Here is a 13,056-nt window from a genome sequence, read left to right as displayed (position 1 = left end):
TGTATGCAGTGTCTTTGAAGGAAAATCTGGTTTTACTACAACTTGTTCTGTGAACAGATGAAATCTTTAAAAGTGGATTTGTTTTCAATCTTTAAAAAAAATATAGAAAACAAGTTTCACGAGCAAATATGACTTTATACTGTTTGTTTTTCGCTGGTTTATGTAAATGATTTGTAAGAACATTTGATGTTATTGTAAATGCCCAAGTTTTTATAATATAAGTTACTGGTGGGAGATGTCAGAGTATATGAAGGCTGCCTTTGATCAGATAGTAAACTGAATTCTACCACGCGGTTACTTAATCTCTGACAAAAACGACATCAAAAAAATTGATTTAATTTAGCAGCTATTGTCTGTCAAGTAACCATAATTACAGTTTCTATGTGCTTGCAAATGTACTACTGCAAATCATGTAATTTATTGCTGGTAAAAGCATCGGTTTAATTCTTTTAAGAAATAAGATGTGAATTGTTTTATTTAAAGGATTTAAAGGTGATAAAAGAAATCCTTAATGATTTTTCTTTTGGAATACCAGCTATCCTAAATGTCAGTTGTGGGATTATGAGGTGGTGCTCATTTAATACAAAATACAAATTAGGAGGAGCAGGAACTATATCTCAACAATAGTTTTGAACGAAACCATTTGAATTCTTTTTTAAATATTCAAGATTGCTTTATAAGGTGTTTGAAGTAATTTATTATTAGGTTCTGCAATAATAGCCCTCACCAAGTTATTATATTTCTTCTGGTGCATCACGTTCAGTAATTACGCTTGTATGTCTTCTACTCTGGTGCCAACACCTGTCTCTGGAAGCAGTATTTAAATGGGAGCAGTAGCCAGTTGAAAGTGCAGCGTGAGCTCTTTAAGGCCTAATTAAGAACTGAGAGGAGGATGAAGCAAGTAGGACAAAAGATGTGAAAGTAGCTTAGGTGATATTCCCAGAGCAGAATTCCTCATTAAAACAATAAAGAGATGATCAGAGATTGCCAGACCTTCATTTTATCTAACTCCATTTCCTCTGGCTGTCAGTGTGTACCCCAAAACTGTTATGTAGCTGAGACAGTCGTCGTTCTTTGCATAGCTTGTTATTTAGAATCTTTTTTTCTTAATAACTCATCGTAAGTTTAATGTTTTGTATTAAAATTGTAGTATCAGTTTTTGTAAAAATGTAGTCGTTCCTTTTACATTTAAGTGTCACTTACTTGCTCAAACTGAACATTTAAAGTCTTCTTAACTTTAACAATATTTATTTCTAAGTACCAACATCCTTTAACTAGAATTCTCTTGTGTAATTAATGCGATAGGTTATTCCTCCCAAGGTCTGTATGGAGCATGTGTATGACAAAACATCTTTATAAAGCATGTGTATTACACACAATTTTCCAGTAAACTTTATATAATAATTAAAGACATCATTGCATCTTAATTCCTGTTCCTTTGCCAAATCAGAGTTAGGCAAACCCTATATTTTAGACATGGGAATGTTAATGATGTCTTTTCCAATGTGTGCAAAAATTTAGTACCATAAAGAGAAAATTTTATTGCCTTCTTGTAGAAGAAAATGTGCTAAAAATATAATGACCACAAAATGAAGTTATTTTCTCTTCTATACTTGCTGGAAATCGATTACTAACCAATTTATAAATTTCATCAGGTTAGCCATTTTAATAAAGTGGGAGTTATTGATCACTAACAGTCTTGTAACTTGATAAGTTTAATGTATATAAATGTGACATTAAATATCGCAAATGTAGTGAGAAACATTTAAAAGCGCATATTTTCAAGAGCTTCTATTAGAATATAATCAATGGAGAGAGGCTGATTGATCTGTCGTACTTCAGCCTATTTGCAGTGCACCATCACTTTTAATTTGGCCACCTGCATATTTTAATGACTCAACATATGCCAATGTGTAAATACGGAGCTGCATGGAAAGAAAAGGAATGGAGCATGGAAAAGGAATGAATATGACTTTATTATGTGGTGTGCTTCCTAGCTGTGCAAGCTTTAATCATTTTTAGTGACAAGTTTCTACTGTAAACGAAAGCTATCTTGTGTTCTTCTGCCCTGTTAGAGGCGCAGGATTTGAGAGGTTAAATTATTTTACTTAATTAGAGTTTCCATATCTTTTAAATGTCTCCATCTCTGAATCAGATAAAACTTACTGCTTAGCTTTGTCTAACAGTGCTAATACTTTAATAAACCAACTCTCACGATATTTTTCTCAGTTATACATTTCTAAATTTTTCATAATCTGGTTACTTAAGGTCACAGCTAATTCTTCTTGACATACTATAAATCTGAATGTCTGTATTTTGGATTGCATGTTGCCCTTTCTTAAGGGGACTAACTTCTCCACCTCTGCTAATACCTGCATTTACTGAGTCGTCAGAAATCATTACAGAAACAATTCTGTTTTACTTACTGCTTAATTCTGGGCCCCTCCTGCTTTAAAGCAATCAAGGAAGCAAGATCTTTTAGTAGTACACATTTCTGTCTTAAGTGCTCTGGTGCAAATAGGACGCAGCCTTTTAGCTTCACTTGAAATTTAAAATTGAAAGTTTTATTATATGATCCAGAGGCCAAGGCCTGGAGAACCACTGATGACTAAAAAGTAGAACATGAAAGACAGATGAGGGCTAGTGTCATTTAGAGCTAAGTAAATATTTTGCTATGATACTCTCAAAAAGCAAGAACTCAGGAAAGTTACGGTAGGACTTGAATTCTCAAGATGCTTTCTCTTGTTCTTCTATAATTAAGGTTACTACACAGTTGGTTTCCCCAAACGGACCTGATAACTGTTCTTGTGGTTACTGCTCATGGTCATTAGCTGTGTATACTTCTCACTGAGAACAGTATTTTTTTCTGAGATGACAGTGTGGGAAACTTACTTCAAACTGGGCAACCGATCTCCAGTGTTCTGCTCCAGTGGGGGTATTGGAGGGAAAAACTCTAGAGCAAATGGAGGTATGTTGTCTAAGAAAAGTTGCTTCTATCAAGAGGTCCACGTAAGAAACGTATGAAAAGCGATAACCCATCAATTTGTTCAGAACAATGAACTATTTAATAAAATCTGGTATTTTTTTTAAACTTATCTGTAGGATGGAAATCCTTTCGACGCCACTGCAGGATACCGTAACCTTACTTATGAAGAGGTTTTGCAAGAGCTGGTGAAACATAAAGAGCAACTTAAGAAAAAGGACACCCATATTCGTGAACTTGAGGATTACATTGATAATCTTCTTGTACGAGTAATGGAAGAAACACCTAGTATTCTCAGAGTGCCATATGAACCTTCTCGAAAAGCTGGCAAATTTTCCAAAAGCTAAGATAGCGATGCTTGATGGTACTTTCTGCTGAAGACGTTAGTGAAGGAAATCACACTTCAGCATTTTGACTTCACTTCGTTCCTTTTCTCCTAAGAAATTCCAGGAATCAGGGGAGGACTGGGCTATGGTGTGGGAGGTTTTTTGTTTGTTTTTTTACTCCAAACACTAGCAGGGACTGCCAAAAGTAATATTCTGTTAGATTATCTAAATAACAGCTTGTTTTTTCTTTTTGAAAACACCCTTAGGTACAGAATACTTACGGTAGAGTTAATAATACACATTAAATATGTCCATGCAGTTTATATAATAGCTTAGTGTTCACCGTGTGGCAGTTTCATCTGGGAAGCCTGTGCTGTTATGAGTGTTTTCTTGAATGATTATTGGTATTATGCAAATACGTCGATTCTGATATTACAGCATGCCATCAAGACCACTGTTTTCAAGCCAGTATAGTACGCTTTACTAAACCTAAGTGTGGTTTGTTGTTGCAATGGAATGTAGTTTGTTCTACACATATAGAGGAAAACAGTGATGCACAATCTTTGCAAAGTAAATGCTGTATACAATGTGCTTTTTGTATAACAATGTAAAAAATACGATGCCATCTCAGTAATGGCATGTGCTGGAATCAGTTATTTTACACTTAAATGCTGAATTTGGTGTATAATGATTGAACTTTGGTTAGTGAGCTCATGACATAAGGTTGTTTTGAGGATCTTTTTGTATGAAGTTATTGCATGCCTTTTTATATGTTAAAGTACTTTGAACAGTGTTAATAGAGTCAGAGGTAGGACTGGAGAAAAGTATGGAATAAAGGTATGAATACTTTGTTCAGTCAAAGTCTACTACAGTGAAAATGTAGGAGAAATGAACAGACTGACTTAAATAGACATGATAATTCAAAAAATATAGAACTGACTCAATTTAAGGTTGAGTTTTTCATGATGGATATCTTAGGTTTTTTAAATCTTATGACAACGAAGTATATGCCTGTAGAAATAGGCTATGTTGCTTCAACACATATAAAGTACTTAGGCTTTTCATTAAAAAAAACCCCTGTATTCCTTGTAAGTGCTTCTAAAAGTCAGTTTTCATTGAGGCAAATGAAAGAATGTAGTAAATGTCTTCCTGGTAATTTACTAATTGTTTGTAAAGTGACATATGAAAAAGGTAGCTGATTCAATAAATTGGCAAAACATAGTGATGAACGTATGATGGGAAAATACTGTAGGAGAATAATCCTCACAATATTAACATAAATAGATTTTAATTTTAATTTTCTTCATAAGAGCTTCAGTTGGATTGTCTGTTGCTGTGAAACAGTAAAATTGTGTTTAAAAAAAAGTACAGAGAATATTTTAGATTTGGATTTAAGAAAACTTGACTGTCTTCTCCTCCTCTTCTTCTTTTTCTATACCTGATCTGTTTTTTTTTCTTACAGCACCATGTAATGGCTGTTACCGAGAAGGAAAAAAAAGCTTGGCATTAAATTCCAATTTTTTGTTGTTGTTGTAAAAGATCTAAATAAGTTTTCATTTTCAAAACTGCAAAAATTAGTAATATCTTGAATAATTATGATCTGGAAGAGTTGAAAAAGTTCTACTGTCTGAATGCTTTTGATGATGTTAGTATTGTATGACAGCACAGAATTATTCCTGTTAGAAAAAAATACTTCTTTGTACAGTTGTTCTCAGATTTCATCTACTTATTTTTGGCTTTTTCTTCTTTTCTCATTTCTTTCTTTGTTTTATTTTCTTTTTTTGTAGCAACTACCTCCCATCCCCTAGCGCTATGTCCCTAACATGTGTGCAGTTTGAGTGTTCCCAGCCCACCGTTGGGATCCGTTAGCGTAGATCATTGTGCCTGGATGGAGCCTGAGTGATTCAAGCCCTACCTAATTGTAGTGCTCCGCATTCAGACGTTTGTAGCCCTGAAACGGGCCCACTTCATCAGGTAGTCTCTCTTTTGACAACCTAAGGATTTACCAAGTTCGGTACCTCATAAACCACATGAATGTGCGTTTGACCCACTTGAGATCTAAACGTCTGTAAATTTGTAATATATTTGAAGTGCCAAAGGTTATGTACTAAGTTATGGTACGTTTACTGTTGGAAGTTAGGTTTTTGCACTCAATTAGATTTTAATTTCCTAATTACACCAAGATGTATTTCAGTTACTCAGTATTTCCATAAAATTTCTTAAACATTTTCAAATGTTTGGCCGAAGCAAGTGGTTTTCTCATATTGTTAACGGGGAAGTATTGTGCAATTGTTTTGAATTCCACAGTCATTTTCAAACTAACTGGTATGAGACCATCTGTACTATCTACAATGATTAAATTATACACACCAATGGGGTTTAACAAGTAAACTAACCAGAGAATATGTTCCAATGACTTTTCACTTGCAAGCCAACTTATAATTATTAAAATGAAACTCTACTATATTTAGCACCTCTGAAATCACTTCTTTTAGAATGTAAATGTACAATATCAAACTGCATAATTGACTAAAAGCAGATCATTTGACATATTTGCATACCAAGAACGATAAGCAGATTAAAGGTAGCGAAAAGATCAATTTTTGTGCATTAGTGAAGAAGTTTAGTGAAGCTTTGAATGTGCTATTAACTCTTTATCTGACCTGTAAGTGAATAAAAGCACCTTTTGTTTCTAACAGTTTGTCAAGAAAGGGGAGAGAATGACAAACGCAATTTAGGAGGAGGTAAGGTTACTAAGAGAGGCAGAATGGGACATTCACAACTATGAAAATATTTTTATAGAGTTCTTTATAGCTAAAAGTATAGGCTGCTTTTGGAGAATTCTGGAAAGACTACATGCATGTCATTTTCTGCTTAGAAAATCTTAACATTTTTCTATATTTTGAGATTATTTTTGAAAAGCATCTTCACCACATGTATTTTTTGAACCATGCAGCTTTCAAATGAAAACATTTCATACAGAGTAATTTATATGTTGAAAACAAAGGAAGTTCTGTTTCTCCCATAGGATAAAATTGTAAACTTTCTTGCAGATCATTTTAAAACCATAATAACTTGTCACTTACGGTCAGTCTTTCTTGCCCTTTAAAATGTAAGGATGAAATTTTTGGACATCTCCACATTATTTTGATTTTTTTTTTTCCTCAAAAATTAGCATAAGAGTTCATCCATGCACACATTATACTTTGAAATGTCCCTTTGAAACAGCTTTGCTCATAGCCATGTACTTTACTTACTTTAAAGAACAAATATCAAGGCCATACTTCAGTGTTCTAAGCGACAAATTTAAACTTTTTGTCATTCAAGAAGGATGTTTAATATTTATATATGTTACCTCTTGCTGCTGTATTTTGTGTTTAGCTTGGTTTTCCACCTACTAATGAATGTAGCATTCTCCCTAGATTATACATAACTACATTTATTGCTGTTGGCTCTGTATCAAGAACTCTTTGTAATTTTCCAGCTGTGAAAATGTTGCCTTGCATTTAGAAAGGTTTCATGATTTGGGGACCTAATGAAACTCATGCTCATTAGGTACTAGGCTGCATTTCTTTCTGTACAGGATGCCCTTTCTTAGATGCATCTTAAAACAAACAGAACTGCTGTCTTAATATGTTTACTGCTGCACTGGAGGTTTATTTATGCTTCCAGCTTTAAAGAAAAATTACTATCCTACATCAAGTATGTAAAGTAAGCTGCTGCTTTTTTGCTCTTTATGTATCCATTACTGTTGTAGGTATGATAGAGGCGTTAGCTGTGGGCTTTTAAGATGGTGATATTTAAAGCATGTTGACTACCTTCCCCTCTTTGAAGTACACGGTGAAGGATTATAGTGCTGCTGTGTTGATGATGCTAGATTTAAGGGTCTGTCAGCACTTTCAGGATAAAACCCTATTTTCAGGGATTTATAACTTCTAAATGTAGATACAGTCACTGGAAGTATTTAATATGCAATAGGTAGCACTTTAATCTGTTTATGAAGGGTTTTGAGATTTGTTCCTGTTGAAAAAGTCGTGGTCTCCTAAAGCGTGGTGGGCATTTGCTTTGTTTTTCATAATTTGTACATTGAAGAAGCCATTGTATGTTACAAATGGTAGAGCCATTCCTATTCATCTTAGAAGCTTCCAGATGTCTTGTATTACAATGTACTATAAAAAGCTGAAGATCCAGGTTATATAGGAAGTCTGTAAAAGATATGAACATTATTTACAATTTAAGGGTTGATTTTGTCTCGTGCAATCAATGGTAGCTTGTCTACATTTAATAATGGTACAGAATCATGACTATATGCACATGTGAGAACTATAAACTTAGAATGCATGAAAAACTTTTTTTGTTTCATTATTACAACTTCAACTCCTTTAATTTGATTAAAATGTTATCTTACTATTTTAATTTCTGTTCATTAAATAAATATTGCATGTCTTAACACTAATAAAGGACCACAATGCACTACCGCAGCATTTCTCAAATTGTGATATTAATCTGTGTTATGCAAAGCATGTAACTCCTAACCTCCTTAAGTATGTGTTTGTAAGAACCATGCTGTTAAGACTCAGGGAGAGGTGTATTTCCTTAAGGCCAGCTCTAAATGAATATCCCAGCTGTTTGCAGGGTAGCCGTTAAGGGAAATCTCTTCAGTGGTGTCCAAAACTTATAATTAGTGGGGAAAAGAAAGGCATGTTCTTAAATGTGCTAATATGTATGTCTTTTTTTATATGACAGCTGCAGTCCCTTTCAGTGCACCATTCCTCTGATTTCCGTGGTTGTGTAAATATTCCTGGAACTTTGGCACCGCAGCCAGAGCTGCGTTTAGCATGAGGACAAACACTGTGCAAATTTTGATACAGAAAACATGATGCATATTTCTCTTCATGCTTGACAGAATAAAACCCAGCCAGAACAACAGAAAACTGGAGCGTTCTCCCCCACCTCACTGCCCCAAAGGTATTCTTTTCAATGTTCCCACAGTTTTTCAGCACACTTTTCTCAGGAAAAAAATGCTTTTGCCCATCTTCTTTTCTTCTTCCTTGAGGCAGCAAGACAGCAAAGTCTGTCCCCTGACAAGAGTAGGTTTTCTGGATGCTAAGGAGATACGAAAAGTGCTCCTGGTTCAGGAGAACGTTGAGAGTAGTTCATCCAGCTACTTGGAGGCTTGAATTTCCCTGGGATGCGATTCCTTCCTGGCAGTTAACTTGCTCCGTGATTAGGTCCTTCATCATACAGCTATGGGCTTCCAAGGTTTAGAAAGGCTTCTTGTCTTTGAGGTGTCCGTGCAATGTGTGGTGGTTATGGGAAATCGTAATCAATTTTTGAGATCTGCATGGACTTACACATGCTTTGTTATGCAGGTTTCCATCAGCTGTTTTACCCCGTGTCTCACTGACTTTGCAACTGTCCCGATGGGCGAGTAGATGAGGAGTGAGGACAGAGGAGGAAGGCAGGTTTCTGAAGCACCATGCTGCATATTAAATGCCAGTTTCCATCTGTGATTCCCATCTGGTAACTAATCTCGGTTCCTGTGCCCATTGGAAAATGGAGCCAGTGCAGTTTCCCTACCTCGGAGGCACAATGTCTGTTGGTTGATACCAACCATAATTCTGCTGACAAAGTAAGAGCCCAGCTTGATTAAATAGCTTCCAGTTTCTCCAGCATGGAGTTGGTTTTTGAGTTTTCATTATTTAACATCTCAACCCCTAATAAAAGTTTTCAAGGATATTTTAAATATAGTTTAGCAGTTAAAGAGCTATTGAAATACTTAGATGTAAACCAGAAGGATCTTTAAGGACAGTTCTCTCTCCAGTTACATTTATTAAAGTTAATTGTTTGTGGAACCATACAGAGTAAAAATCAGGATTTCATTTCCATATTTTAAGTTGTTTAATTTGTTTTTATGAGAGTGTTGTGCAAGCTCTGGCTGCAGCTCACTCGGGATACGTCGCCCTTTTGTGTAACACTGGGCACATTAGTAAAGTTATAAATAACGATGATGAAAAACAAATCCTGTCTCTTATTCTGCATTAGTAAATTAAATGTCGGATTGTTTTATTGGATTATTTTGCACTAGTGCCATTTTATGAGAGATAGGAGTGAGACTGCTAAAGGAAGCTGTTTTCTCTTGTCTGTACTACTTACTGAGTAATGATGATAGCAGTCTACCACGTGAGGTACAGCCCAATTTGAAAACCGTGTGGCATGGTCTGCGTAACGTTTATATGAATATCAGTATATTCAGTGCTGGAAGCCTGTGGCTATTACGTGGAGATTGTCGCAATGTATTTATAATGTGTTTTTACAGCATTTAGCAACACAGATCCGCCTTTGAGAAGTGGCTGGTGAGTTAGGACAGAAAAGTACCCTCCGTGGCTAAATACTGACATGTTCGTACTTTAAAAGTAAGCGGCTTTAAGAGGGTTTTGGGACATGCACCGTTTAAATGAAGCGGAATATTAAAAAGGGGAAAACTTCAGAGGGTTAGTTCCCAAGGCGTTGGGCGCTGCGGCCCGCCGCGCTCGCAGCCCCGCTGAGGCGGGAGTCTCGGCACCCCTCGGGATTAAACGAGCCGCTTTCCTGGGAGAGTTGGGAGGTGTCTGAGGAGATTTGGCATCTGCGGCACGTGGCTGGCCGGATTGCTGCTTGTTACTTGAAGTAGGTGTCTGGCTCCAGGTCTCGTGGAGTCTGAGAAATAAACCACCAAAATGTGTCGCGTCGCCTCCTTCTTGAAATGACTCGTTCGGGGCCTTATTAGGTGATGAACGTCTCCTTCTCCGATAGCTTGCTGCTTACATTATGAATTCCTTGAAAATTGACTCCCTGGGACATCTTTACAGGAAACATCGAGGGTCTCTATTGAAATTTAATGAATATTATGTAATTTGCCAAGGACTTCTACAACGCATTAAGAAAATCTGCCTCTTTGAGGCCAGAGCTTTGTCAAAATAACGGCGGCTTAATGGCATCCTTTAAAAGCAGCTGCTGACTCTCCAGCTATGAGTATTTTCTATTTCCTAGTAAAATGTTTTCCTCATTAAAGCAACTTACTTCATTAACTTATAATTCATAGCTTAAATATGCTTATATTTTGCTAATTGTAGATTACTTAGTACTTATTTTAAGGAACACTGAAGTACAAAATGCAAAATGTCAGGTGTTTTTTAAGAGAAGAGTCTTGCTTTGTGCATAGAAATTGCATTTGGATAAGCATATTTCAATATGCTATTTTTAAGGACTTTTTACATGCTGTATTAAACTAAATCATTAAACATGTATAACAAGAAACAATTTAAACTGTTCACGGAACTTATAGTTTTAATTCCTTTATAGATACATCCTCCAATATTTTATAGATACGATTCAAAAGCTACCACAATTACGTATTTTAAATTGTAAGGGAATACTGTGATATCCCACATTATTTTCTTTTTCTAAAATACACAGAGCCAAAGTATCTGATATACTCTCTTGTGTATTGTAGAAGTTAAAAATGAGCTCTGGGAGAATTAAGGTTTTCCTAAAAAATTGTACAAGCCTGTGTGTTGAACTGCAGTGCAGCTAAACTTGGGTATGTAGCCTCAGGCACTCTTTTATCCAATGGACTAGCATCAAATTTTCTTTCTTTTCTTTATGAAGTGGAGGACAAGAGAATTAAGTGTCAGATTTCAACAGGAGCTAGGTACTGCTCTTATGGACCAAGGAAAAAAATATTGACACTTTGTGAGGCGTGGTCTTGACTCTTTTGTGTGTGAAGCGTCAGTACCAGGTTTATACATTTCCAGGATCAGATAGAACAAACTCTATTTCTTATATTTTAACATTTTTAAACTTGTATAAATAACTATTTCTTTTTTGTTAAGGGCCAGATTATAGTTCACTAGAATATATGTAACAGTTCACTTGATTAATGTTGCTGCCCTTTGAGACCCTCTCGTAGTTGGCCTCCTCATAATCCACACATGGAATACTGTGAAATAGTCTAAATTAACCTGAGATACTAAATGAAAGGAACATCCAACGGCAGTGGAGAGAAAGAAAATAATCCTAATTAAGACCCAAAGAATTGTGTGTTCTGGATTAAGATTCAGTTGGTGGATAGTGAAAAGTATTTTTTCTGGAAAATATTTTTATTATAACTGTCCAGTATAATTGCTTTGGAAAAAACCTCATCCTTCATATTCAACGGTGTAAACTTTACTGGCTCTTAACCTTTGTTTCATCGGACATGATTTCAGAGAGTTGAAGCAACATTTTATTGCTGGAGTTGATCATGACAGAGTTATATTTACTAATGGGGTCTTAGCTATTCTTTTATCTGTTTCATGATTTTCTGTGTAGTTTTAAGTTCTGAACATTTCACCACAGTCTATTTAGGGCATTATTTAAAACTCGTTCCAGTTCTCTTCATTCTTACACATGCCGATGTGCTAAACTACTCCAGAAACCAGCTCAGCTCTCACCATATTTGGAGGCTGTTCCTCTCCTTTGCTCTTGGACTGTTTTGGATGGGGACTTACGTCTAAAGTAACAAATGAAATATGTGACGAGAGCTGACTGCCAAAACTGGGATGAAAGCAAGTTTCTGAAGGGCTTATTGGAAAACTATCTTGAACTTTGGAAGGATGACTCAAAGTCACAGTCTAAACAGAGCAAAACATAGTGAAAATAAACATCAAGGTGGGAACAGCATTCTGGAACGCGGGTTGGGGGGTTTCCCCTTAGGACTAGACAGTCCCTTTAGTCTCAGGGGAAAGGAAGCAAATAAGCAGACAAATTTCCCAATGCATATTGGTCGGGATGGGACGGTCAGGGCGTTCTTCATCTGCAAGCCCACAAAGCTTTGCAGTTCTCGTTTGGGCTTACTACACAAAAGCGTGTTGGCTAAAGAGCGTTCAAAATAAAAGGTAGCATTTCTTGATAATGTCCTGTGGGACATCATGAACTTGTCTGAACAGTTGCCAACCTTGGAGATGGTTTCTGTTAAATACATTCAATGTCTTTTTCATCTAACTTAAAATCAGGAGAATATTGAGCTTTGATTCATTAGTTACAGCCAGTTCATCTGAATAAAGCAGAGACCAGATTTTTCCCTGTATCCCTCTAAGAAACGTGTAGACTTGCAAGAGACAGCTGCTGTGACCGAGTAAGTAGATGGCTGTACTTTGCGATTGAATGTGTGTTATAAAAAGCTAGCATTGGAGCAAAGAGAGTTCTTCTGTGAAAAATCTAACCAGAGCCCCTCTCACAGTCATAGTATTTCTCGAAGTCCCAATATTTTAAGGTGTTCAGAAATAAAGAAGTAGGAGAAAAACATTCAGCAATGATGGTCTTTAGCAATTGGGAGTTGTGTGTTTAGGTATGAAGTGAAATGTTAATTTTAGAAGGAGAGGAAGACAGTTTTTAGATAGTCACTGTACTGAAGATAGATCAAATGCTAATATGTAAGGTAGCTGTAGAAGGGAGCATAAAGGTGAAGAATGAGCTTGTTGCATTTTCGTGTGGTAGGCATGAGAAGCGGTATCTGATTCCTTACAGGATGCACTAACTGACTAGCTACGGTAAGGGTAGAATCATAGAATCGTTTAGGTTGGAAAAGACCTTTAAGACCATCAAGTCCCACCATTAACCTAGCACTGCCAAACCCACCACTAAACCACGTCCCTAAGCACCACGTCTACACGTCCCTGGGATGGTGACTCAACCCCTTCCCCGGGCAGCCTGTTCCAATGCTTG

At 36.3% G+C, this 13,056-nt stretch overlaps 1 protein-coding gene across 1 annotated transcript in view; it reads left to right on the top strand.

The window, feature by feature from the left end:
- RAB11FIP2 (RAB11 family interacting protein 2) overlaps positions 1-3,832 on the top strand; it is a gene marked incomplete at its 5' end in the record, with an annotated part of 29,419 nt that extends 25,587 nt beyond the window's left edge. The window contains one exon of the mRNA XM_082002067.1: positions 3,103-3,832. Coding sequence (XP_081858193.1) covers positions 3,103-3,330 — 228 coding nt within the window. The 3' untranslated portion in view covers positions 3,331-3,832. The remainder of the gene's footprint in view (positions 1-3,102) is intronic.
- Positions 3,833-13,056: the final 9,224 nt, after the last annotated feature.

The sequence above is a fragment of the Phaethon aethereus genome (genome assembly GCF_964289735.1).
Source record: "Phaethon aethereus genome assembly, chromosome: 7".
Taxonomy (NCBI): domain Eukaryota; kingdom Metazoa; phylum Chordata; class Aves; order Phaethontiformes; family Phaethontidae; genus Phaethon; species Phaethon aethereus.
This window is presented reverse-complemented; position numbering and strand designations above follow the sequence as displayed.